We start from the raw sequence: 25,727 nt of genomic DNA on the forward strand, positions 1-25,727 counted from the left end.
CGGCTATCTTCGCGCCTTCCGGCACGGCAGCTTACAAAGGCCAAACTTAGTGGGCGGAAGAGCAACGAGCGCCGCTTCAGCCATCCATTGCTGGGGACGTTGGCTGCTGGCGGTCCCCAGTGGACCTCAACGCTGATGCAGAATGGAGCGAGACGACGGCGGAGGCGGCGGCCTCTTTTTCCGCGGTCTCCAGAACCGCTCTCATGAGAAGACGAAGCTGCGAACGAGAAAGTCCACCTTGTATCTCAGCCCGCAGAAGAGCACCGGGCGCTGTGGGGGTGAGTGAGGGGGTGTGGACGCCGAGCTGGGTGGTGATGGCGGGAAATCGGCGACCCTGAACGAGGGCTCCATCTACTGGGAGGCCGGGAGTTGGGGGGGCGTGGTGCGCCAAGAAATTGCGTTGCGCTGGAAATGGGATTCTAGATCCCCATCTCTTGCAGGGCACTGTATTCTGCATTGTTTTGTGCCAGCTTTCCGCAGCCATGTGAAGTGAATAAGCATGATGTGGCCATCCCAAGTCAGCGAGGGAGTGGCCACCCTGACCCAGTGTTCCCAAAGTTTCGTATCTACGGAGGGCTGATTCCTGGAGTGGAACCAGGTCTGACCCCCCGCCACATTGCTTTTTCCTGCTGGCCCCTCCGCCTTTTCTTTGGTCTCGACCCCAGCAAGTGGGATTCTGATCTGTCGGAGTGGGTTTGTAGATAGGTTCCTCATTCATTCATTATATATTGCGTGCCTTGTATGTGCCGAAGGCTGTTATTTAAGGGCCAGTTCTGAGTACAGTTTTTTCTGCCTAAGGCCACAAAGAGGAGAAAAGGAGAGAACAAGGTTTTCGGACAGCAGATACAGTCCAGTAGGGAGGTTTGTTTCTGAAAGATTAAAGTTCACAAGGGGCACTACGTGGTGTTGAATGCACCAGTGAAAACATTTAAAATGTATTCCTGCATTCTTTGACCTAAATCACAGCAGGATCCTTTATGACTCACCTCCTAGTGTAATGAAAATAAAAACAAAAATAAACCAGTGGGCCCTAATTAAACTTAAAAGCTTTTGCACTACTAAGAAAACTATAAGCAAGGTGAAAAGACAACACTCAGAATGGGAGAAGATAACAAATTAAGCTGACAAAGAATCTTCAAAATATATAAGTAGCCCATGCAGCTCAATACCAGAAAAACAAACAACCCAATCAAAAAGTGGACAGAAGACATGAACATACATTTCTCCAAAGAAGACATACAGATGGCTAAGAAACACATGAAAAGATGCAGAACATTGCTCATTAGAGAAATGCAAATCAAAACCACAATGAGGTATCATCTCACACCAGTCAGAATGGCCATCATCAAAAAGTTTACAAACAATAAATGCTGGAGAGGGTGTGAAGAAAAGGGAACCTTCTTACACTGTTGGTGGGAATGCAAACTGATACCACCAATGGAGAACAGTATGGAGACTCCTTAAAAAACTAGGGATAAAACTACCATACAACCCAGAAATCTCACTACTGGGCATATACTCTGAGGAAACCAGAATTGAAAAATACACGTTGTCTTGAATTGAAAAAGTACCCCAATGTTCATTGCTGCACTATTTACAATAGCTATTACATGGAAGCAACCTAGTTGTCCATTGGAAAATAGTACACATACACAATGGAATATTACTCAGCTCTAAAAAGGAATGCATTTGAGTCAGTTCTAATGAGGTGTATGAGCCTAGACCCTGTCAGAGTGAAGTATGAAAGACAAATGTCATATATTAGTTCATGTGTATGTTGACAACTGAACGATGGAATCTAGAAAGATGGTGCCAGTGTGCAGGGAAGCATAGGCACAGACATAAAGAACAGACATTTTGGACCCAGAGAAGGAGAGGGTGGGATGATTTGCGAGAATAGCATTGAAACATGTATGTTACCTATGTAAAATAATAGCCAATGGAAGTCTGAGTATGATATGGGGCACTCAAAGGCAGCGCTCTGTGACAACCTGGAGGGATGGGGTGGGGGTGGGGGGTTAGGGAGGGAGGGAGGGGACACATGTTATACCTGCGGCCAGTTCATGTTGATGCACGGCAAAACCATCACAAATATTTTAATTACCCTCCAATTTTAAAAAAGGAAATGTTCTTGAAGAATAAGGAATGAAAGTGCAGGAACCCAGAATGATAGTAAAAGACTCACAGTGGATCAGAGGCAGGCTGCAAACTCAAGTTGCCAGGAGACAGAAGAGGCAAGGCTAAATACAAGTAAGAAGTCAAAGGACCCTATATTTCAGTACCAGCCAGTTGTTTGCCAGTTGAGCTCTATGTTGCCAGATCTTAAGGAGTTTTGATATGCTACAATACAGATGTTAACATAAAATCTGATTTTTAAGTGTTGGCAGCTAAATTCACATTTAAAAAATCTGTAGTGTGTAAGATGTCCATTTGTGGTTAAGAGGACTGGAGTCAACATACAGACCTGGTTTTGAATCCTGTTTATTTATAACCTTTCTAACTTGGGAGAAGGCAGTTTAACTTCTGAGCCTCAGTTTTCTCGTATAAAATAGGGCTAATGCTACCTTCCCCCTAGCAATGAGGACTAAATGACATAGTGCATGTAAAGGAATGAATTCAGTGCCTAGCATACAAAAGCATCAATAAGGACTATTTAAAGTGTACAAAGGACCATTTTATATGCCAGTATATGCACATATACAAAATGTTGCTTCCGAAGTTAGTAATTTGTTAGCTGGTTTCTTTCATTATATACACATATATTAGCTTAAGGCCTTAGTTAACCCAATCTCTTTTTCAAAATGTATCTTAATATTTGATTTGTTAAATGAAAGGAGTGGTAATCCCCCATTGATGAGGCTATGGCGCTTTGTCTAACCTCCCACCCAGGTCTGCTTTTGAGTAGTGTGGAGGGGCTGGAATTCACTACTGCACTTTAACAGAGCCTGAGCAAGGGGCCCATCAGAGCAGATTTTTGTTCTCCAAGTGGAAGTTGCCTGATTACCTGTTTGTTCATTTTTTTCAGATCTTAGTGAAAACATTTATCTGGTCTTGTTTATCATAGCATTACGAATATGTAACTGCTTTTTAGTCCAGACAAGTTTTGTTCCAGATGAATACTGGCAGTCTCTTGAAGTTGCACATCGTATGGTTTTCAAATATCCTTTGTAGTTTTCTATTCCTGGACTAGAAATGTGTATTCATCTCAGAAACTGTGTCAGCTCTGACATGTTTTCAATCAATTTTCCATATCTTCTCTGAGTAATTTTAACCTATAAAAGAGTGCCATTATTTTAGGCTAATATTTCTTCTGTACTTTCTTTGGTGTTAATGTACTAAGCCTTTGGTGTATATTCCCACAGTGCTCAGTAATGTGGAGGATATAGATGAAGTAAAAAACATTCCTGCTTTGAAGAAATTGTTTAGTTAGCCAACTACATTTTTATTTCCAATACCCTGTATAAAATACTATGTTTTTATTTAAGCTTCTTTGCTGAAAAATAAGTTTTATATGTAGAAATGAAAAGAGGTTCTGTTTCAATGCTACTTAACATTAGTCCTTAATATTACTAATTATGGTTATTTGACCTGGGAATGGACAGAAAGATTGAGGGGTTATACTTACCCCTTAATCTTTGCAAGCATTTACAAGATTCTGCATCTTTTGGGGAAAGACAGTGTTCATTTGCTGGTAAGTTTAAATAAAAGTAATCAAAATAGTCATTAACAGATTTCATCCTTTAAGGTTAATGTATATTAATATTAAATGATAATTATTATTTATGCAAGTTTGTTTTTAAAAGACTACTGTTGCTGAACTCTGTATCTGGGAAGCCCAGGGTTCAAAGACACACGGTGATGTGTAAGCGTTCAATATGTGCTAAAAACGTTAAGCATTACTGTTCTGCTGTGAGAAATTCTATTAAGATATACACATGTTCAGAATGACTATATATTATTTGTACTTTAAAAGTAAATTTCCTTCATAAAAGAATCACTTAAGAAAGTGATATATCTTATTTTTTTAACTTGTAAACATAAAGCCATGTTATGTGAGCCTATGAAAACTAAATACATATAAACCTACTCAGGATTTAGTGCTGAAATTAAAAATTAGGCAAATTAACTTGACAAAAATATATTGATATGTACAGTCATTGTGGTGTGTAGTAATTAACCATCAAGAGTGAGCAGGGTTGTAATTCCAAGATAATGGATTTCTGGGGTCAGTGGCCAAGAAAAGATACAAAAGAAGAACTAACGTTGCAGAAGTTTTTCTAACCTCATTATCAACATCCTTTAAGCTATCATCAAATTGGACTCAACAGTTTGGCCCTTTCCCATTTTCTGTTAGGGAAGTGGCCCAGAATTCTAAAGGCAGCCCAAATCCTGAAAGGTTTTTTGAAGCCTGGAAAGACACTGAGGTTGTGGAGTTTGGTTTAGTTCTCTTTTTTTTAAAGGCTGTATTGTACCCTCCCCTTTACAATGATACCTAATTACCCATTAGTGAAAAACAAAGACCATATTGGTGAAATTGATGCTTCATTTGAGAATATCACAGGGAAGGAAAATTGAGAGCAGTAGGAGTTGTTTCTCCCATTAACTCATGTAGAAGTTAGGAACTGTGCATTGTTTTTTCATCTCTCATGACTACCCACTAGCTTCTAGATATGCAGGATATTCATATTTGCCTAGGCAAATGTATATACTATCCCAGAAAATAGGTTAGATTATGAATGAAGGAGTCTTCAAGATAGAACTTGAACAGAGAACCATTATGATTCTGTCAGTCATCATACTCTCATCTTGATTATTTTAAAATAGATTATATAATTTTGAAACCAGAAGGTTGTCAGAGAAGTGATGAAGAAAACAGACCAAAGTCACTGCATATTAAAAGCTAAAAGTAGATCCTATGTCTACTTATTCACAGTCCAGTGCTCTTTCCAGATAACTTCTCTCTAAACTTCATAAGGTATGTGGACAGAATTAAGGATGGCTTAGAGCTCTGCTGTTCAATACAGAAGCCACCACTCACATGTGGCTACTCAAGACTGGAAATGCTAGAAATGTGGCTAGTCCAAATTGAGACGTGCTCTTAGTGTAAAATCCATACCAAATGTCAAAGAACTAGAGCAAAAGAAGAATGTAAAATATTTCTGTAATTTTTACATTGATTAAATGTTGAAATATTTTAGATATAATGAGTTAAATAAAAGTATTGAGGTTCATTTTACCTGTTTTGACATTTTTCACTTTTTGACTACTATAAGATTTAAAATTCAGTATATGGCTCACATTGTATTTATACTGGAGAGCACTGGCTTGGAATATTGTGAGAAGAGGAATAAAAAGGGAGACCTGTTGCGGTGGGAGCAGTGTACCATAGTGGGGGTTTTGAACAGTCAGAAGATGGCACACAGACATCCAGCTCCTGGAGCTTCAGGAAAGGAAGGGTCAGGATCTTAAAGAACAGGAATATAGAATGGTAAGCTACCAACAAAGGCCTAATCTTCAGGGTTCACTCCTGTCACATTCCATCTTCTCTTTACTCCATCACACTAGATTTTATTCTCCAGCAGCCATGTGTAACACTTTAATTCTTGTCAAGGCCTTATTATAACCTGGAAAATTATGATAAAGTCTGGAGAGACTGCTAACAACCAGAAATTTACAACTCCATTTATTTTTGTGTTCAGCTAAAATCTATCTACTTTTAAATTCAAGATTTTTACATAACACTTCAAAAAGTCCTATTTATCCAGGATAAACATCTCCAGTCTTAAAACCTCATAATCATCTTGTAATTTATTAATGTCTAATCTTAAAATGTGGGTCTTGAAACTGAACACAATATTGAAAGCTAGGGCAAGTAGCTCAGAATATAGTGGCTCATTAAGTTCATAAATAACTATACTTCTCTCAGTGCACAAGAATTCTTTTAGTATTTTAGTGGCTACCTCAACACTCAGCTCATATCAAGTTTGTAGCGAAATTAACTTTTCACATGAAGTATTTGCAGACCTGGGAAGTGAGGAGGAGGCTGATAGATTCTTTTGCAGGGCAAACAGAAGGTGAGTACAGAGGTGCCTTTTACTGTATATTACGGGCACAGTTTAAGTGGAATTATGAAGTACAATGTACCGTTATGATTTAAACATATACTTACAGAGTACTGATAAAGGACATAAAGCTAAACTGTTAGAAATCACTGACAATTGAAAGTAAAGCAGCAAAAAAAAAAAAAAAAGTAAAGCAGCTCTAATTATAATGTAAAATTAGTGAAGTTTGATGCAATAAAATACAGATTTACATGTAAATTTTTAGAAACACATCTTCTGAACAAACTAAAATTAAGTTGTGATCTACCAGCAAGTGTTTAGTTTGTTAATGATAACTGTGACACATTTTAAAACTCAAAGATATTAATGTATGATATAGAATCATTAACTGTAATTGTTGTAATACATTTACTTTCTTTTTATTCTTCTTTAATATCTGAAAACCATATTTCTATAATAATAGACTACAAAAAAAGAAGCAACTCACATTATTGATATTGCAGGATAGCAAAGCAATGTAGTTTAGTAGCTAAGAGCTTTGGAATCAGGCAGACGGGTTTGAACCCTGACCTCCACACTAACTAGCTCTGCAGTTTTGCGGATATCATTTAACCTCTCTGTCCCTGTTTTCTCATTTATAATCCTGTCTCATAGGATTGATAGAAGGACTGAATGAGCTGATATACATGAAGTACTTAGTATGATACTTAGCCCACAGTATTGTAAATGTTTCATTTAAAATTACCTACTGTTTTGCTAATGAAAACAACTAAATGTGCTTCTAAAATAGAGCCTTCACACAATGAAATGGGCTGCTGGCTACTTAAAATTAATAGTATTGTAGTACATATATTATAGAGAGAACAGGAAAGATAAAGCTATCTTTTGGTATTTCCATGAAAATTAATGCAGGTTTTTTTTTTGTAGAAAAACAGGTTATTTTTGCAGAAGAACAGAACAATGCATCTTTTTTTAAAACTAAGAATGGCTTTCAATCAATGTTGGATAAGCCTGTTGATTTCTTATGGTTTTAAAGTGGGAACTAACCAGATGTTTTTAATACCTTTTTTTTTAACTAATGAAGATTTGGATTCCTAGACTTGCCCAAGCACTTCTGTCTGCTATAGCAGACTTGAGGCTTTACTCATTAATGAAGCAACTAGAAAATCAGCAAGTAGCACGATGGGTGGTAAGTTTAAAACACGTTAGAAAATCTATTTCCTTCATTTCTGTGAGCGTGAAGCACCTGAACAGGGCAGTCAACATGACTAATTTTCCCAAGGCAGTTTCAGAAGATAACTTGTACAACTTTACAAAGGCACTTCCATAATTCAGAACAGTAAGATGCAGGTGGACATGCTGTCTCCTTCTGAATGAGCCCTACGTGGCAGAAACCATTGGTGCCCTGCAACCCTAGAGAGGCCGAAGCCTAGGACACAGCCTTGGGAAGCACCATGACTCGGCTCAGTCCTTGTCTCACTTGCCGTAATATTCAGTAGGAACAGTTCTAAACTATTGCCTACCACATGGACTACCTCAGCTGTTTACAATCCTTTCACTATTCCTCCAACTACCTGCAACTCAGGCCTAAGAATTCTCTTCTCAGTGATGCACTCTTTCACTTTTGGCTAGAATAATGGAAAAAGTACAGAAGACTGTCTTTTGTTATTTGACTTACTTCACAGTGAGGAGATTCTCAATCTCCCATTCAAATCCTGAATGATTTTCCCAGTTAAACTATCCTAAAAAGAGTTATCAATTAAGTAAGCTTATATAAGCCAACTTAGAAATCTTATTACCTTTTTTATATTTCTGTTGGCAAATATATTTCAAATTCCAGATAACCAATTTACCAACACATTTCTGAAATACAATTTAATTAACATTATTATTATTAATATGACATTTCTGCAGATAGTGTGTTGATTTGCATTAAAGACAGATTTCTTTAGCAATCGAGTCCTTCAAGGATTAAGTCAGTCTCTTTAATTTGTGCTTATATACACTGCCCAAGGCTGAACCTAAAACATCAGAGACATAATGCCTTTAAAATCCTTCCTCCAAAGTGGCAGTACTATGATCGTCTAGTTCAGGAAGAGCCTTTAACTTCACAAGAAGTTAATTGGGAACATGTTTTAAAGTCTGTATTGGAAGAGAGAGGAAGCTGGTATGACATGTTTTAACATCCTTGAAGCAACTAAGTTTCTTTTAAAGGTATTTGTTTTTCAGACTTAATGATGCTTCTGTTTGCATGTTCTACCTAAAAGTAGTTTATTAATTTAGTCAATTTCCAAATTAGAATTTAATGCTTTTTCCTGGTAAGTCACTTTATGTGTGTGTGTGGTCTTCAATTTCCCATCAGGAAACAGGACATTCCAAATCAGGTCAATAAAAATATCAAGAAAATACTTGTCAGTAATATACTACAATTTGAGTAATACCGATTATTAAATTCTAGCTATGAATTTCAGTCTTTAAACTCTGCCGTCAAGGAATCTGCATTTTTTTATATCTTTTATTAGTGTGAAGTGAGATTTAAATCAAATGAAATGTACCTGAAAGAATAAACTTAACTTTAACAAATATAGATCTGATTATCATAGACATGTGTTTGATATAACTTCTTAAAAACGTTTGGGCATGCCCATTTTTAACATTAGACTTGCTTGCTATTTTCCTTAAAGATAATACTAAGCTTTTCCATTTCCTACTCCGTATATATTTGCTTATAATTGTTCTTAGTTTTTTTGCCAGTTATGCTCTTGGTTCACGTGGTATTGCTGTACCAGAACTCTTACAAACACCATGGAAACTGTTCTCACTATAATTGCACTTTTCTACTATCCTTTGGAGGGTTCAAAGTCTATGAACAGGTGAGTTACAGTACTGTTACAATTATGTACAAAACTCTAAAGCATGGTTTTGAAAAATCTTAAATTATTAATATACTGCAATATCCAGTGGACTCCCCCAGTATTCATGAAGGCTATCAGAACCACAAATTCACAGTTGATTACAGCAGGAAAGAGAGTTTAATAAAAGGACTGTTTACAAAGGTATAAACAATGTTTAGAAAAGCTAGTAAGGGGATACCATAGTATCTGACGGAGAAAGCGATGGCACCCCACTCCAGTACTCTTGCCTGGAAAATCCCATGGATGGAGGAGCCTGGTAGGCTGCAGTCCATGGGGTCGCTAAGAGTTGGACACGACTGAGCGCCTTCACTTTCACCTTTCACTTTCATGCACTGGAGAAGGCAATGGCAACCCACTCCAGTGTTCTTGCCTGGAGAATCCCAGGGATGGGGGAGCCTGGTGGGCTGCCGTCTAGGAGTCACACAGAGTCGGACACGACTGAAGTGACTTAGCATAGCATAGCATAGTACCTGAGGGCTAGTCACACAGAAGTTTCTGTTATCCTTTGGCCTCAGGGAGTAAGGAGAGGAAACTGTTACTGAAATCCCTAGAACTCTTTTAGAGAGGACCCCAACAATAGAGGGGTACAGCCAGCCTTTATCCAAGCAAGGTAAGAGCAGGGTGAAAAACATACACTGACTCTTCTGCCCTCCAGTCAAAGAGAAGCCAAAGAGCAAGGCAGCCCACTGATACAGTCCAATAGGTCACCCTCCCTACACTCTGGGCAGGTGAAGAACAGAGTAGATCCTGGATGGCAAATAGAAAATACATGGACATGGTTTGGGTTTATATAAATTGGTATAAAATACTAAGAAAAAGGAACATCAGAATAGGGTTTCACTGTATTCTGGGCAGGTTGTCTGGAGGAGCTAATGTGTGGGAGAAGAGAGGAATGAGGCTATCATGGCATTTTGCCCTTCTCCAGAATTCAGATTTTGTAAGTAGCAGGGTACCAGTAGCTTTGAGAAGCATGACACAATTAAACCTGATTTAGAATTCTCTCCTAGTAGCAATACTGAGGATATATTAAAAGGGAGAAAGCTAGAAAATCTGGGAATCTAGTTAAGAAGCTAGTATCCATTCTTCCTTATATACAAGGTTGTTGAGGATCAAACCAAATAACATCATTTCTGCATTAAGACTCTTGACTGCTAGAATAGGCATTCACTTTCGTTACCTATAGATGAGGATGTATAAACATTGATTTCTATCAAATGAGAATAGAGCCACTTTCAAGAATTAAATGAGAATCTGTAGACAAGTGTGTCCTATTACACAGTAAGTGTTGAGTAAGTATTGACGGTGACAATGATACTAAGAAATATTTCTGCAAAATTAGAAATAATGACTATGAAAAGATTCCAAACAGGAGACACAACTATGAGAAGATTTTAGGCAAGTGAGAAGACTTGATGTAAAATCATGGCAATGAGAAGGAAAGTGGATGTATCGGATGAAAAGCTGGGATTTAAGGTGACTCCAAATTTTTAGACAGAAAATGAGTGATACTGTTAAATACTAGACACTAAACAGGTTTGTGAGAAAGTTAAGGGGTTTATTTCATATACTTTGATTTTAAATTCCAGTAAGAATTATGTAGAAATATTCAGAAAGGAGTAAGAAATCCAAGTTGGAAAATTTGGAGTGAGGTTAGGTAGGACTAGATACATTTGGGCATCCTCTAGGTAGTTTCACTATGGCAGAATTTGCAATTAGGCTGACTACAAGTTCAGACCAAGCCAGAGGTGTTTTATTTCACCTGCTCAGTGTTTTTGTTCTTTACCTTAACTACTTGGCAAATTTTTTAAATTGGGAGATCTTACCTAAAATCTTGATTTCTAGTTTCTCTTGAAAAAATGTAAGGCCTGGCAACATTCTGGGCCAAGCTTCCTTCATGACACTATTGGAGGTTCCATGCAAATTTTTATTACTTACCTGGTCTCCATAAGAATTTGAACTTGAAATCCCTATTACATCTTCACCAACATTGGAAATTTCTTTATAGTTACTTATTAGTCAATAGGTATATCATAGTACCATAAAGTTCTTTTGCCACTGTCTGTCGCCTTGATGATTAAATTATTAGGTGCTCTCCTTCAACTATTTATTGAGAGAGGTCCTAATAGTAAAAACCCACATTTCTATCCATGATCATATAGGTTTTTACAGTAAGCTTTTTTAAAATCAGGTGTATATCTATATATGTATACACAGATATATGTATCTTTCAGATGGGCAAAACTACAAGCCTACTTTCTGAACAAAACCACATGTGCCCAGAAGCCCAACATTGCCTAAATAATCCCAATGGTTCTTTAAAAGTTTTTTTTTTCTCCCTTAGAAAATGTGTGACTGTCTTTTATTTTGGTAGAAGACACTTCCACCAGAAAAGGATTTGACAGAGTTTTATGGTTAAAAGTTGATATATCTCTCAGTAAATAAAACTAACATTAAGATTAGAATAACTTCTTACTTGGAAATACTAGAATATTAAGTAAAGCTGGAAAAGACCTTACATACTACCTCTTTTTTATGGACAAGAAAAATTAAGAACCATAAAGTTCAGGTAAGTTCCCCATGTTCAGATAGCTATTTATACCAAAAAGAAAATGCTCTAATTAAAAAAATAAATATATATAATACCACAGAGTAAATAGATAACCTCTGAACTCACTTCCAAGTTGTCTTAATAATACCTTTTCCTTACGTATAGTGTGAAGTACTCATCCCTGGTGGCACTTGCCTTCATAATCCGTCCCACAGCTGTTATTCCATGGATACCTTTGCTGTTCAGACATTTCTGGCAAGAACAGAGAAAGCTTGATCTTATTCTGCATCAGTTTTTACCTGTAGGGTAAGTATGGCTACAATCCATCATATTAATTTTAATAAATTAAAGATTATGAACAAGATTTTACATCTTTTTAGTCAGGTATATCTTCTAATATCACTGAGAATTATCAGACCAAGGAAACATAGTATTTCCAATTTTATATTTTTAGTTGTGATTCTGAGTATTTTAATTTGCTTAAATGATCCTGGGAGTTTTTCTAAATTAGAACTTTCCTATGCTTTATTTCTTAAATATTTTTCAAATATATTTTAAGGATATTTGATTCCTTCACATTTGTATCGGGTTTTATGATAACCATACAATATATATTCACATATTACCTGATTTCACAATTCTTGGATCTAGGCAATGTAGGTGTGTTTTTACTTTGTGATACAGAAAATGGAGGGCTTGATGAAATTAAATTAGCCAGTGTCACTGGGTTGCTATGATGAAAATGGGATTGAAGCCCAGGTTCTCTAACTATATTTTGAGCTCCTAGGATCAGAATTATACCAGGTACCTAGTGGAATATACAAAATAATTATTCATTGAAGGAATGAATGCACTTTGACACTTAAAACAGTGATCTTTTTAATATATTAGTATTCACTCTGTACAGGCTATTTCTGGTAGCTATTAAAAAAGGACAAAATCACATGGTGGCTAAGTTGCCACTATTGTCATTTCTCAGATTTATTAACTGTTTTGATTGTAAAGCATTCATTCAGCAAATATTTAATCCTGATATGTGCTAGGTGCTGTTCCAGATGCTAGAGATACAGCAATTTAACAAAACAAAGTCCATTCCTTCATGAATTATACATTCCAGTTCGGGGGGACAGCTAAAAACTATGATTAATTTATGTGTGAAAAACTTGAGAAGTGACAATGCATGCTGTAGGGAAAAATCATGAGAACCTTCAGCTGAAACTACAGACCCAGTCAGTATCCTAAAAAGTTATGAGATCTTGAGTCAGAGATACCCAGCTAAGCTCTGCCTGGATTCTTAACCCACAGAAGCTGTGAGATAATAAATGCTCATAGTTTTAGGTTGCCAAAACATTTGGTGGTAATTCATTATGCAGCAATAGGTAATACAGAATTTATTACTTTTAAAAAGTTTAAATACAGCTTTTTTCAATGAAATATCTTTCAAAACGTGTAAATCCATATTCAGCTGGAGAAACTTTTGAAGCATTTTTAAAGTGGCTTTTGATGCTATATGCCACTAAGTCATATGCCATTGCTGGATTTTCAGTATGTTCAAAGTGTTAGTCACCATTCTGTTTTGTTTTCCAGATTTGTCACTTTGAGTTTGTCTCTGATAATTGATCGTATTTTTTTTGGTCAAGTAAGTAAAATTAACCTTTTTTTTTTAAGTTACTTTAATATAGTCACTTTATTACACTAAAAACTCAGCCTTACTCTTTAATCCATGAGTATTTAGAAACATAGGCAAGCCATTTTTTTAATGATATGGGATATATTAGGGAAAAGCTAGTAGCATATGCCTTTGGTTCACTTTGCTGTACTTTCCATATAACAGAATTGTGTATTAATTGAAGTTCTAAGAAATCCATTTAAAGTACTATTGTCAGGTTTGTAACAATAAAGGTTAACTTTTAAATGATTTTAGTTAACTTCAATTATTCAGAATTCATTTTAACCAGAATATTCTTTAAGCATCTGGTTTAATCTTATTGGTAATAGATTTAGAATCGGTTCAGTTCAGTTCAGTCGCTCAGTCGTATCCGACTCTTTACAACCCCATGAATCGCAGCACGCCAGGCCTCCCTGTCCATCACCAACTTCCGGAGTTCACCCAAACTCATGTCCATCGAGTCAGTGATGCCATCCAGCCATCTCATCCTCTGTCATCCCCTTCTCCTCCTGCCCCCAACCCCTCCCAGCATCAGAGTCTTTTCCAGTGAGTCAACTCTTTGCATCAGGTGGCCAAAGTATTGGAGTTTCAGCTTTAGCATCATTCCTTCTCAAGAACACCCAGGACTGATCTCCTTTAGAACGGACTGGTTCGATTTCCTTGCGGTCCAAGGGACTCTCAAGAGTCTTCTCCAACACCATAGTTCAAAAGCATCAATATAGATTTAATCTAATAATAATGGTAATAAGTTTAATTTAATTGGTAACAGCCTCTGGTTGATTTTTAGTTCCCTGTTTTTAAGTCACTTATAGGTCTGGAATCAGATGCTATTGTCTAAAGCCTAGTGTATTAAGATGTAAGATCTTGGACCAGTTATTCTTGCCAGTTTCCTTATCTGGAAATAATTGTGGTACTTGTCTCTTAAGGTTGGAGGATTAAATGAGATAACACATGTAAAATACTTACAACACTGCATGGCAAAAGTGAGCACTTAATGTTAGCTGCTATTGTTGTTATTACCTACTTGATGCTGTTATGCTGTAATTCAAAGTGCAGTGTTTTCATAGCTTTATCTTAATAGGTAATGTGTGATGCCATAAGATGGTACTACAGTAAAATTTTTAATATGGGTACCAAACATATAAAAATTATTTTCATTAATTCTTTATGTCTACATGCTACACTGTCAAAATGGGCATAAACAATTATACTCTCTTGAATCTCAAAAACCTAGTGTTTTGCAAAGAACACATTAATACTTTTAAAAAGTTAATAAATGATTTCACTGTTATTATAAATGATAATGAAAAGAGAACCATACAAAATCAATCGGACGCAGCAGAAGCAGTTCTTAGAAGTTCATAGTGATACAGGCTTTCCTCAAAAAACAAAGAAATTTTAAAATGAACAACCTAAACTTACCACGTAAAAAGAGTTAGAAAAAGAAAAACAAAACCAGAAGTCAGCAGAAAGAAGGAAATAATAAAGATCAGAGAGAAAATTAAGAGATGAAAAAAATCAGTAAAACCAAGAGCTGGTTCTCTGAAAGGGTAATAAACAAGATTGACAAACCTCTGGCCAGGCTCATCAAGAAGAAAAGACAGAGGACCCAATAAATTAAGAAATGAAAAAGGAAATGTTAACAACTGATACTGTATAAATACAAAGCAACATAATACTATGAACAACTATATGCCAACAAATCTGACAATCTAGAAGAAATGGACAAGTTTCTAGAAACATTCAGTCCACCAAAACTGAATCAAGAAGAAATTGATTCACTTCTTGAATTGTGCTCTTTCAATCACTAGAGGAGAAACAGAATCTGTAAACAGACTCACTACAAACAGAAGTCCAGGACCAGATGGCTTCACAGGCAAATTCTACCAAACATGTGAAGAGCTTATACTGATCAGGATCACTCCCAAAGACATTCTAAGAAGCAAAACTAGACAAAGATATCACCAAAAGAGAAAATTACAGGCCAATACTTTTGATGAATATTGATGCAAAAATTCTCAACAAAATATTAGCAAACCAAATCCAAAGACACACAGAAAAGATTGTATACCACGACCAAGTGGGATTCATCCCAGGTTCACAAGGATGGGTCAACATAGGCAAATCAATGTGATACGACACATAAGCAGAAGACAGAAGCCACATGATCTCACTAGATGCAGAAAAAGCATTGCCATAACTCAACATTCATGATAAAAAAAACTCTTGCCAAAGTGGGTACAGAAGGAATATATCTCAACATAATAAAAGCTATTTAAGACAAACCCATGGGCTTCCCAAGTGGCTCAATGGTGAAGAATATGATTGCCAATGCAGGAGACACAAGAGACGTGGGTTCAATACCTGGGTCAGGAAGATCCCCTTGGAGGAAGAAATGGCAACTCACTCCAGTATTCTTGCCTGGGGAAAATCCCATGGGTGGAGGAGCGTGGCAGGCTACAGTCCATGGGGTTGCAGAGTCAGACATGACTTGAGTGACTGAGCACACACACATGACAAACCCATAGCCAATTTAATATCCAATGGTGAAAAGCTGAAAGCCTTCCCACTAAAATCTAGAAGAAGATAAGGATGCCTACTCTCACCTCTTCTACTCAACACAGTACTGGAAGTCCTAGCCATAGCAGTCAGATAATAAAAGAAATAAAAGGTATCCAAATTGGAAAGGAAGAGGCAAAATTGTCATTATAGCAGATAACATGATACCATCTATAGAAAACCCTGAAGACTCCACACATAAACTACTAAACTGATAAATGAACTCAGCAAGGTAGCAGGATACAAAATTATCATACATAAATCCTTTGCATTTATTTACACTAACAATGAAATATCAGAAAGGGAATGTAAAAAAAATAATACCTTTCAAAATCACACCACTCAAAATACTTAGGAACAAACCTGACCAGGGAGGTGAAAGGCTTATATACTGAGAACTATAAAACATTAACAAATGAAACTTAAGATGATTCAAAGAAATAGAAAAGATATCCCATGCACTTGCACTGAAAGAATTTATATTGTTAAAATGGCTGTACTACCCAGAGAATCTACAGATTTAATGTGACTGCTCCTATCAAATTACTCATGACATTTTTCACAGAACTAGAACAATCCTAAAATTTATATGGAACTGTAAGAGACTCTGAATTGCTAAAGCAATCCTTCAGAAAAAGAACAAAGTAGGAGGCATAACCCTCCCAGACTTCAGACAATACTACAAAGTTACAGTAACAAATCAGCATGGTACTGGCACAAAAATGGATATATGGATCAACGGAAGTGAATAGAGAGCCCAGAAATAAACCCACACACCTACAGTCAATTAATCTTTGAAAAAGGAGGTAATAATATACAATGGAAAAAAAGACAGTCTCTTCAGCAACTAGTAATAGGAAAGTTGGACAGTTACCTATAAATTGATGAAGTTAGAATACCCTGTCTCACCATACACAAAAATAAACTCAAAATGGCTGCTTAAACATAAGACATGACACGATAAAACTCCCTAAAAGAGATCATAAGCAAAATATTCTCTGATATAAATGATGCCAATGTTTTCTTAGGTCAGTCTCCCAAGGCAACAGAAATAAAAACAAATATAAACAAATGGGGATGGGGAACACATGTACACCCATGGCTGATTCATGTCAATGTATGGCAAAAACCACTACAATATTGTAAAGTAATTAGACTCCAATTAAAATAAATTAAAAAAAAAAAAATACCCAAAAAGAAACCATAAAAAAGGAACAAAAAGACAACTTGAACAGGAGAAAATATTTGCAAATGATACAACCAACAAGGGACTTAATTTACAGAATATGCCAACAGTTCATATAACTCAACAACAGAAAAACAAACAACCCAATCGAAAAGTGGGCAGAAAACCTAAACAGACATTTCTCCAAAGAAGAAATACAATGGCCAATAGGTACATGAAAAGATGTTCATCGTCACTATTAGAAAAATGCAAATCAAAATTACAGTGAGGTACCAGTTCACACTGGTCAGAATGGCCATCATTAAAAACTACAATTAACAAATGCATGAGAGAATGTGGAGAAAAGGGAACCCTCTTACACCTTTGGTGGGAATGTAAGCTTATGGTACAGCCACTATGGAAAACAGTATGAAGGTTCCTCAGAAAATGAAAAACAGAATTACCATGTGATCCAGCAATCCCACTCCTGGGACTTTTTCCACATATCGAGACAAAACTTAAATCTAAAAAGATACTGGCACCATTATGTTCATAGCAGCATTATTCACAATAGCCAAAACATGGAAACAATGTAAATATCCATTGACAGATAAATGGATAAACATACAACGGAATACTACTTAGCCATAAAAAAAGACTGAAGTAATGCCATGTGCAGCAACATGGATGCAACAAGAGATGATCATACTAAATGAAGTCAGTCAGATAAAGACAAATACCATTATCATTTATATGTGGAATCTATAAAACAGGACACAGATGAACCTATCTGTGAAACAAAAACAGACTCAGGGACAAGAGAACAGGCTTGTGGTTGCCAAGGGGAAGAGGGTGGAGGGAGGGTTGGATTGGAAGTTTACGATTAGATGCAAATTATTATATGGACAATGGGTAAACAAGATTCTATTATATAGCACAGGGAACTGTATTCAGTATACTATTATAAACCATAACAGTATAAAAAAGAATTATTACATATTCAAAATTATCAATGTAAACTACCTAGTATTCAGACTTCATTCTGATTTAATTTCATGATTATGCCAAATTCCCTAAGGCCAAAAACCCATACTTGGCATTAACACATTTCTATTTCTTTTTCCTTCAACTATCCCAGTGGACTCTGGTTCAATACAATTTTTTGAAATTCAATGTACTACAGGATTTGGGATCATTTTATGGTTCTCATCCATGGCACTGGTACTTCAGTCAAGGATTTCCAGCTGTCCTGGGTACTCACTTACCCTTCTTTATTCATGGCTGCTTTCTAGCCCCAAAGAGGTACAGGATATTTTTGGTGACTGTGCTATGGACACTACTAGTTTATAGGTAAGATTTTATTTGTTCAAATAGTTCATTTTTTAAATGTTACCAAGAAATTAAATTCTTTGAAAGGTAAACTATTTATCTTTTGCAGGTTCATTAATTCTTATGATTTGTTAGTGGGGATTATTTAGCAGATTGAAAATGCAGTGATTATGCTGGTTCTCAGGGCTTCCCTGGTGACTCAGTGGTAAAGAATCCGCCTGTAACACAAGAGACGTGGGTTCAATCCCTGGGTCGGGAAGATGAAAGAAATGGCAACCCACTCCAGTGTTCTTGCCTGGGAAATCCTATGGACAGAGGAGCCTGGTGGGCTGCAATTCATAGGGTTGGAAAGAGTCGGACACGACTTAGCGTTTAAATATCAAACAAATGCTGATGCTCAGACCATCTGAATACTTTTAATACATTCTCCAGATCTTCCCAACCCAGGGATCAAACCCAAGTCTCCTGCATTGCAGGCAGATTCTTTACAGTCTGAGCCACCAGGGAAGCCCTTCTGATACATATAGTTTGCTTAATAATATTATATTCAATTTTAAGAGGTTGAAAATTGTATTTGCTTTTAAAAAACAGAAACCACCACAATTTTAAGTACTGTAATTCTAAATGAAAATGTACATTTCTGTTTGAAATTTGAGTAATATTACTTGCGTTGGTAACAGAAATCCCTTTTTTTAGAATGCAGTTGTACTTTAGAATTTCACTTTGACATCAACTGTTGGCATTACTTTTAACACATCATCACCACCATATAACTGAAAAATAGACTGATTCCTGAAGCATGAAATTCAGTCTCATAATTACAAAAACAGATCATGTTAATTATATTCATTTTAAATACATTAATTTCTTAAAGTATCATTTAATATGAGAAAATAATATCTTCTTTGAATATCTTCTTTTTATTATAGCATGTTGAGCCACAAAGAATTCAGGTTTATCTATCCAGTTTTACCATTTTGTATGGTGTTCTGTGGTAAGTATTTTTGTAAAATAGAGAAAAAAAACAATAATAAACCAAGGACAATCAATGCTTATTAAACTCTAAAATATTATTTTCTACTAGGCTAAGTAAGGATTGCTCCTTAATTACAAATTGATTATATTACTGCAGCTTTCCCTTTCTGTAGCCAAAATATCCATTTTCTTCCCTAAATGCCCTTTTTCCTGTGTCCTGTAAAGTGAGATAAAAATACAAGGATCCAGCATCTATAGCACCTTTTGATGGTGGTCCTTCTGGCTGTTAGAAATCTTTCACTAAAAAGTAATACGTCTATTTCAGAATAGCTAATTTAAATTTATGGTTAAACTACAAGTTTTACATTCCACAAATGGAAAATTAATGTTGAAACTAGTTTTTAATGCTTTATATACATTTATCCTTTCAAGACTCAGTCCCAACGCATATGCAGTTTTTAACGTGATTCACACCTCTGGTTTCATTTGCCACCTTTCTCCGTATCTCCACTAGGTCTTTGCAGTAAGTTTTTTACATGTGACTTCTAAAAGTTTTATATTACTAAGGTCTGGAAAATATGAATTTTTATGTTGGTTTGGAAAATTTATGAATTGAAACTTTATTAACTTAAAGTTTAATTCAGAATGATTTGTTGGCTTGCTTCAAATATTAATCACTAAAAAAAGAAAAATCACTGGACTATGGAAGGAAGAAATGATAATCAAACTGGACCTGGAGGCTCATAAAAATGAGGGCATTAATGGTATCAAACTTTTTACTTAAAAAACAAACAAACAGAAAACCCTCCAAATTCATTAAGTAGCCTTCTTTGGTCAAGTATAAATATCATCTCCCATATCTCAGCTGTATGTACTCTCTTTAGACACAAACATACATATCTATATATTTGAAATATCTAAAGTACTAAAATGAAAGTTAGTGTCATATAATATCTTTATATAGTCATACTTCATCTACAGATGCAGACACAAAAATATAAAAGTCTAAGAGCTATTTGGCAAGTCTTTAGAATAGTGGGATCATTTAACAGAACAATTCTGTTCATAAAGTACTATTCAGATTTAGTTTTTTTCTTTTTAACAACCACTTGAGTTAGTTACAATTGTTTACTTTTCACCCAGGTGAACACTGCCAGATGCTACTGGAGGACAAATATTTCTGTGCACATTTTGGTTTCATTAATTTAGGAACTTGGTTACATTTCATTTTTATAATCTGTTTTTTCCACCATTCTATTTCTCTGCTCTGTGTCTTTAATAGAGTGTTTTAAAGACTGAGTTGTCTAAATCCTCATTCCCATTCCAAGAGAGTGAATCTTTAAGTGGGAGGGTCTTGGTAACCTGTTTCCAGTCCCAAACACTGAGATAAAATGCTCATGTGGGTTGTAGAGACACCTTTCTAATGAAAAGAATCTGCTTTTCTTCCATCTTGTGTCCATTCAGATCCTTCAAGGACAGAGACCTAGAAAAACCCCTGATGTTCTCACAGGATGTGAGCTTTTCCCTCAGACACGTGTACCTAAGGTTCCTGAGTGAGCCAAAAATTCTGATTCCTTGGAGACTTGTACTTTCACTAAGAATTAGAACTGTTATGCCGAGTTCCAACAACAAGACTAGTTAAGTAGTGAGTTCACCTAGACCAAAGTCTGGATGTTCAAGAATGATTTCCGACAACAGTCTCCTTGGAGTTCCAGATGTTTTAAATGGCACAGTTTTCTGGCCCAATTTTCTTTTCTAGCCACTTGAAATCTTGAGTTATATTGTACCTCAAATCTGTTTTTACTCTATTCTTATGTGACCCATATTAACCTGATTTTATATATACATGACAATTCTATTGGCGATTGCAGTGTAACAAGTCACCTCAACACTCAGTGGCTTACAATTATTTACAAATTGACAGCTCAGGTGGGTAGTTCTCCACTGAGCTCACTTATGCAAATATAATCAGCTGCGGAGGAGGTAGGCAGCTCTGCTGAACTAGGCTGGGCTGTCGCATACTTGGGATTCAGCTGGCTATTGGTCAGGGTACCTCACCTCTGTTGGGGGCTCTCATTCTCCAGCAGGCTATCTGGTGCTGAACAAGCTGGGTGTAGGCAGGGATCCAAGGGAGGCCCAAGCATGGAACCGGCACACTGCCACTTCTACCACATTCTTTTAGTCAAACCAAGTCACAAAGCCAAGCTAAATTAAGAGGACAAACTTCAGGCTAGTGTGGGGACAAGACACAGGAAGAGAAATAACTACAGCTGTTTTTTTCAATCTACAGTAACTTGTCTTGCCTAATTTGAACTTTCCCCAATCCCACCCAAAACACCTTAATTCCAGATCAGAATGTTGGCTTTGATCCTTAGTGAACTGTATAACCTTGTACCTCAGTTTCCTTACCTGGAGAAGAAAGGTGTCACTAGTCTAATAATGCTGAAATTCTTAGAGTGAACTTGTCATTTGAGCTGTTTCCAGTTCTGGGCTGGGTTTTTGCTTAATCTGTTTTTACTACAGTGGCCGTTGCAGACCTGCTTGTCTCTGATTAGGCCACTTTGTTTTTCCATATTCTAATCTTTTTAGCCAAACCACACTTGTGCTGTTTCAAAAGTCAGATAACCAGTGTTACAGAACTGGTTCCCGTACCCTCCCTCCAATGACCATGCTCAGAGGCATCACTTAACACCCTCTTAATTTTCAGCATCTCCAGATTGCCCAACACAACAGTGAAAGAAACAAACATACATAAATCTACTTCCAGAAACAGATCCATGCCACCACTCACAAACTGACCACTGAAAATCTCCCAGGAGCCTACTGGTATATTTTTCTAAGAATAATACATAGTTAAATTTCCTCCAGAATTACTGAGACTTGTATGTACACAATCTGTCACTAGTGCTTGGGAGATAAAAGAGAGAAGTAAATGGAATAAAAGCAAGGTCTATATATTTATCAACGATGTACCAGGACTGGCGCTGTACACACATTTCCCCCTGTTTGAAAAAGGTACTGTTGTGGATGGGGAAACTAATGCCAAAGCTAGAATTCAAATCTGGATTCCCTATATTTCAATTCCTTTTTCTAGAAAAAGGTCAAGACCTGGATGATACTGGACAATGACAGTGAATAGTCAAGAGAAATTACAAACATGACCCAATGCTTATTACATGTTTTTCCATGACAGCATTTCAGCTTGTAGTACACTTCCATTAAAGATTATATTTGCAATTAATATTCACTTAGCTATAAGAAAAAAAAATTACCAGTGTTACCATTCAATGTGTCTATCTTTATATAGGATACTCGCTAAACAACTTGAAAACATGGAAGAAACCAGCTCTAAGTTTTCTGTTCTTATCAAATATGCTCCTTGCCCTCTATACTGGTTTAGTTCATCAACGAGGTACTCTTGATGTCATGACTAATATTCAAGAACTCTCTTACAACAATACAAATATATCTTCAGCTTCAGTACTTATGATGATGCCTTGTCATTCTACCCCTTATTACAGGTAATAAAAGTTGTTCACTAAATGCTATGACTATAAAAACTACTTTAAAACTCCTTTCAGATTCCTGAATTTAAATTAATTGGTCAAATGATTATAAGGCATTTGAAACTCCTGTTTATGTCAATGAAAATCATATACCACTTTTAAATATACTTTAATATTCAAAACAACTTACATTTAAATACTCTGATCAAATAAACTTATACAGCATTTTATACTACCTTTAAAAGGTACTCTTCGTAAAAAAAAAAAAAAACTCAGGTATCATTGATCTTAATACAAACCTTTGTGATACATCTTATATTTACATAATTTGTAAATGATCTCAGAACACAGGATTCAAGTCCAGATTTACTGATGGGGACTGCTGTCCTGGTCTTAAACCAGTGTTTTTACTTTCTTTAGATATCAGCTGTCTTGCCTGTAAAAGTTAGGGAATTCAATTAGATGATATTCTAATGCTTGGATTAAGTGTGTCTGGGAAATAACAGTGAAAGTGCCTTAATTATGCAGGGCATTTAAAAATACATCATGGACACTAAGCTTGTATTTCAGGGAGCTATATACATCAATTGCCTAATAAGGATAAAAGGACAAAAAAAAACAGCTTTCCTTTAGAAAATTCTTTACCTGTCTAGAGTTAATCTGAAGTTAATTTTCCATGTGCACATTCAGTCAGTATCAAAGTTGGTATCATTTTACAGTAATTGAACACTTCTGGAATACTCTGCTTAACTCAATCATTAATGCCAATCATTAATAGGCTTTTTTGGAAAATTGGGATTGTCCAGCAAAAGCCAGTTAGATGGATGCAAGACCTCAAACAGCCCTTTAACTTGAAGATAGGATCTAGTCTATATAAAAAAGACTAGAGCTGAGAGAGGGATGTTCACTCTCCCCATATTCTCAGTAGTGGTAACTCCACAGAGAACAGGAATCCTAGAGGTACCATGATGCTCTCCCATACATGGTTGTAGTGACTGGTATCTTAGGCTTTGCATAGTTCACCTAGTTCTCATCTTAGGTTTTTCCAACAATGCACAATGGAGCATGCGCACACACACACACAAAAGTATGATACCTACCTCTGAAATATAAGGCTGGCAGCCTTTTCTCAATTGTTTCTGCTTTCCCCTTGAAGCAAGACCTTCATCTTCAAAATTGTAAAAGTCATGAAATATTAAGATCCTGTGTAAATTTACTTTGTACACATTTCATAGATAAAAATAAACCTCTATCAAATATTTGTATTAATTTTTCTGAGGCAAAGTTGTAAACATGGCTTTTTGCATGTCCCAAGTAACTGCTAAATCCACCTTTTCTGCTGCTGCTGCTGCTGCTAAGTCGCTTCAGTCGTATCCGACTCTGTGCGACCCCACAGACTACATATACTCTAATCTTCCAATGCCACAGTAAAACTGTTACTTATTTGGATTTTGATCCGTGAACCTATGTTGTTCTTTTTACTAAATCATACTTATATAAATATTTAAGAACAACAAAAGAAATAGGAAAAACTTGTCGTTTAAGAATTCAGAGCAGAAAGAGGAAAAGAACAAAGAATTCTTTATCCTTTCGGGTTCATGACGAGTTTTCTGCTTTGCCAGATATTACTCTCTTATTAACAAGTAACATACCTGGTCCCAAAGCCCCTGTGCCTGGAACACCTACTAATGTTAGAGAGTATTGAGTCCCACAAGCTGCGGACTGACTTCCCACCTTCACATGGAGTTTCACTCTTTACTTTGGACTTGAGGTTATGCTACCTACACTGTATAAGAATCTTTGTCTCCATTTTTTGAGAAAACTGCATTAAAGATGTGCCTCTTCACCTTAAGTGAAACCCAGTTTAGATTCAGATTTCACATTTTGTTATGTAAACATGATATATCTTAAGTGTAATTTGAAAACTGTCACAATTTTTTTTAACTTCTTGTAACTATAACGGTAACTTTCTTTTTATAGCCATGTCCACTACCCACTTCCAATGAGATTTCTCCAGTGTCCCCCAGACCTGACTGGAAAAACTGATTATCTAGTTGAAGCAGATATGTTTTATCTAAATCCCTTAAAGTGGTTGTATATGGAGTTTCAAAATGATTCACAACTGCCTACTCACTTGATCATCTTCAGCGTCTTGGAGGAGGTAAGGGAATATGAAAAAAGGTATAATTTGGTATTTTATTTTACCTCAGGTTTAGCAAACACTCAGATAAATTTACAATATCACTTTTTTTAATGGTCCCTTACAACACATATTTTATTAACTGGTCTTTTCCCTGGTCAAAATCAGCCCTAGTTCTATAGAACTACCAAGGAATATGTGTTACTTACCATGAGTTATTTTATTATGAAATTGCATTGTTTTATTAAGAAAAAAGTTGCAGAAGAACAAATAGGTCATTCTTAAATTCATGAAAAGTACTCAACAAAAGGTGGCTTTTATTTGCTTAAAAACATTTATTTCCTTCTAGGAAATAAGTCCTTTCCTAATTTCAAACAACTATGAGAGAACTGCCGTTTTCTTCCACACTCACTTTCCGGAGAGTCGAACTGGAAGTCACATATACGTCTATGAACGGAAGTTAAAAGGGAAACTCAACCAAAGATGAAATTCTGAACTATGTTTAGATCTTAGAGAAATAGAGATTGCTGAGCAGAAATATTCAGATGTTGCTGAAAGATGCTACTAAATACTGGGTAAAACTCATGGAACTAGCCAAAACCACTATGAACTGCTTTACCAAACAGCACTACTGAGGAAATGTATGGGAAAAAAATCACAATATAAAATCATATATTAATGCAATGCCAGATTTTAAATAAAGACCTTTAGTTTTCCTCATGGTGTAGTTTTATTGTTTCTTCCACAGTATTCAGATGTGCAAGAAATTTCACAAGAGAACAAGTCAGCAAGTTCATAAGAAGGCAGCAAATTCTTCACAAATCAACGGGCTCTTGAACCCACAAAAAGACAAGAAGCA

The 25,727-nt window shown here is 36.1% G+C and overlaps 2 protein-coding genes across 6 annotated transcripts in view; one reads left to right on the forward strand and one right to left on the reverse strand.

Annotated features, from left to right (window-relative positions):
• The first annotated feature begins 6 nt into the window (after positions 1 to 6).
• On the forward strand, positions 7 to 25,584 carry PIGB (phosphatidylinositol glycan anchor biosynthesis class B). Of its 5 annotated transcripts, XM_070377937.1 has the most exons (13): positions 168 to 278; positions 441 to 598; positions 3,026 to 3,156; positions 3,572 to 3,691; positions 7,147 to 7,251; positions 8,805 to 8,935; positions 11,691 to 11,831; positions 13,113 to 13,164; positions 18,057 to 18,268; positions 19,177 to 19,241; positions 22,530 to 22,743; positions 24,709 to 24,889; positions 25,218 to 25,584. In XM_070377937.1, exons 3-13 carry the CDS (start codon positions 3,148 to 3,150, stop codon positions 25,353 to 25,355), a joined length of 1,368 nt encoding a protein of 455 aa, XP_070234038.1. In that variant the 5' UTR covers positions 168 to 278; positions 441 to 598; positions 3,026 to 3,147; the 3' UTR covers positions 25,356 to 25,584. The 5 variants fall into 5 exon arrangements, with proteins under 5 accessions (XP_070234035.1, XP_070234037.1, XP_070234036.1 ...); XM_070377934.1 differs by lacking the exon at positions 441 to 598 and having other exon boundaries at positions 7 to 278; XM_070377936.1 differs by lacking the exon at positions 441 to 598 and having other exon boundaries at positions 7 to 278; positions 8,916 to 8,935.
• The window catches only part of CCPG1 (cell cycle progression 1), a 42,077-nt gene continuing 41,901 nt past the window's right edge, over positions 25,552 to 25,727 (reverse strand). The window contains exon 12 of the mRNA XM_070377931.1: positions 25,552 to 25,700. Coding sequence (XP_070234032.1) covers positions 25,684 to 25,700 — 17 coding nt within the window. The 3' untranslated portion in view covers positions 25,552 to 25,683. The remainder of the gene's footprint in view (positions 25,701 to 25,727) is intronic.

This window comes from Bos mutus, chromosome 10 (assembly GCF_027580195.1).
Source record: "Bos mutus isolate GX-2022 chromosome 10, NWIPB_WYAK_1.1, whole genome shotgun sequence".
In the NCBI taxonomy this organism is placed as follows: domain Eukaryota; kingdom Metazoa; phylum Chordata; class Mammalia; order Artiodactyla; family Bovidae; genus Bos; species Bos mutus.

Bases quoted from the DNA above. Each gene is read 5' to 3' on its own strand.
- PIGB (XM_070377934.1), top strand. From the start codon at position 143: ATGGAGCGAGACGACGGCGGAGGCGGCGGCCTCTTTTTCCGCGGTCTC. The intron at 279-3,025 runs GTGAGTGAGGGG...CATTTTTTTCAG, and splicing joins GAGCACCGGGCGCTGTGGGG to ATCTTAGTGAAAACATTTAT. The intron at 18,269-19,176 runs GTAAGATTTTAT...TTTTTATTATAG, and splicing joins TGGACACTACTAGTTTATAG to CATGTTGAGCCACAAAGAAT.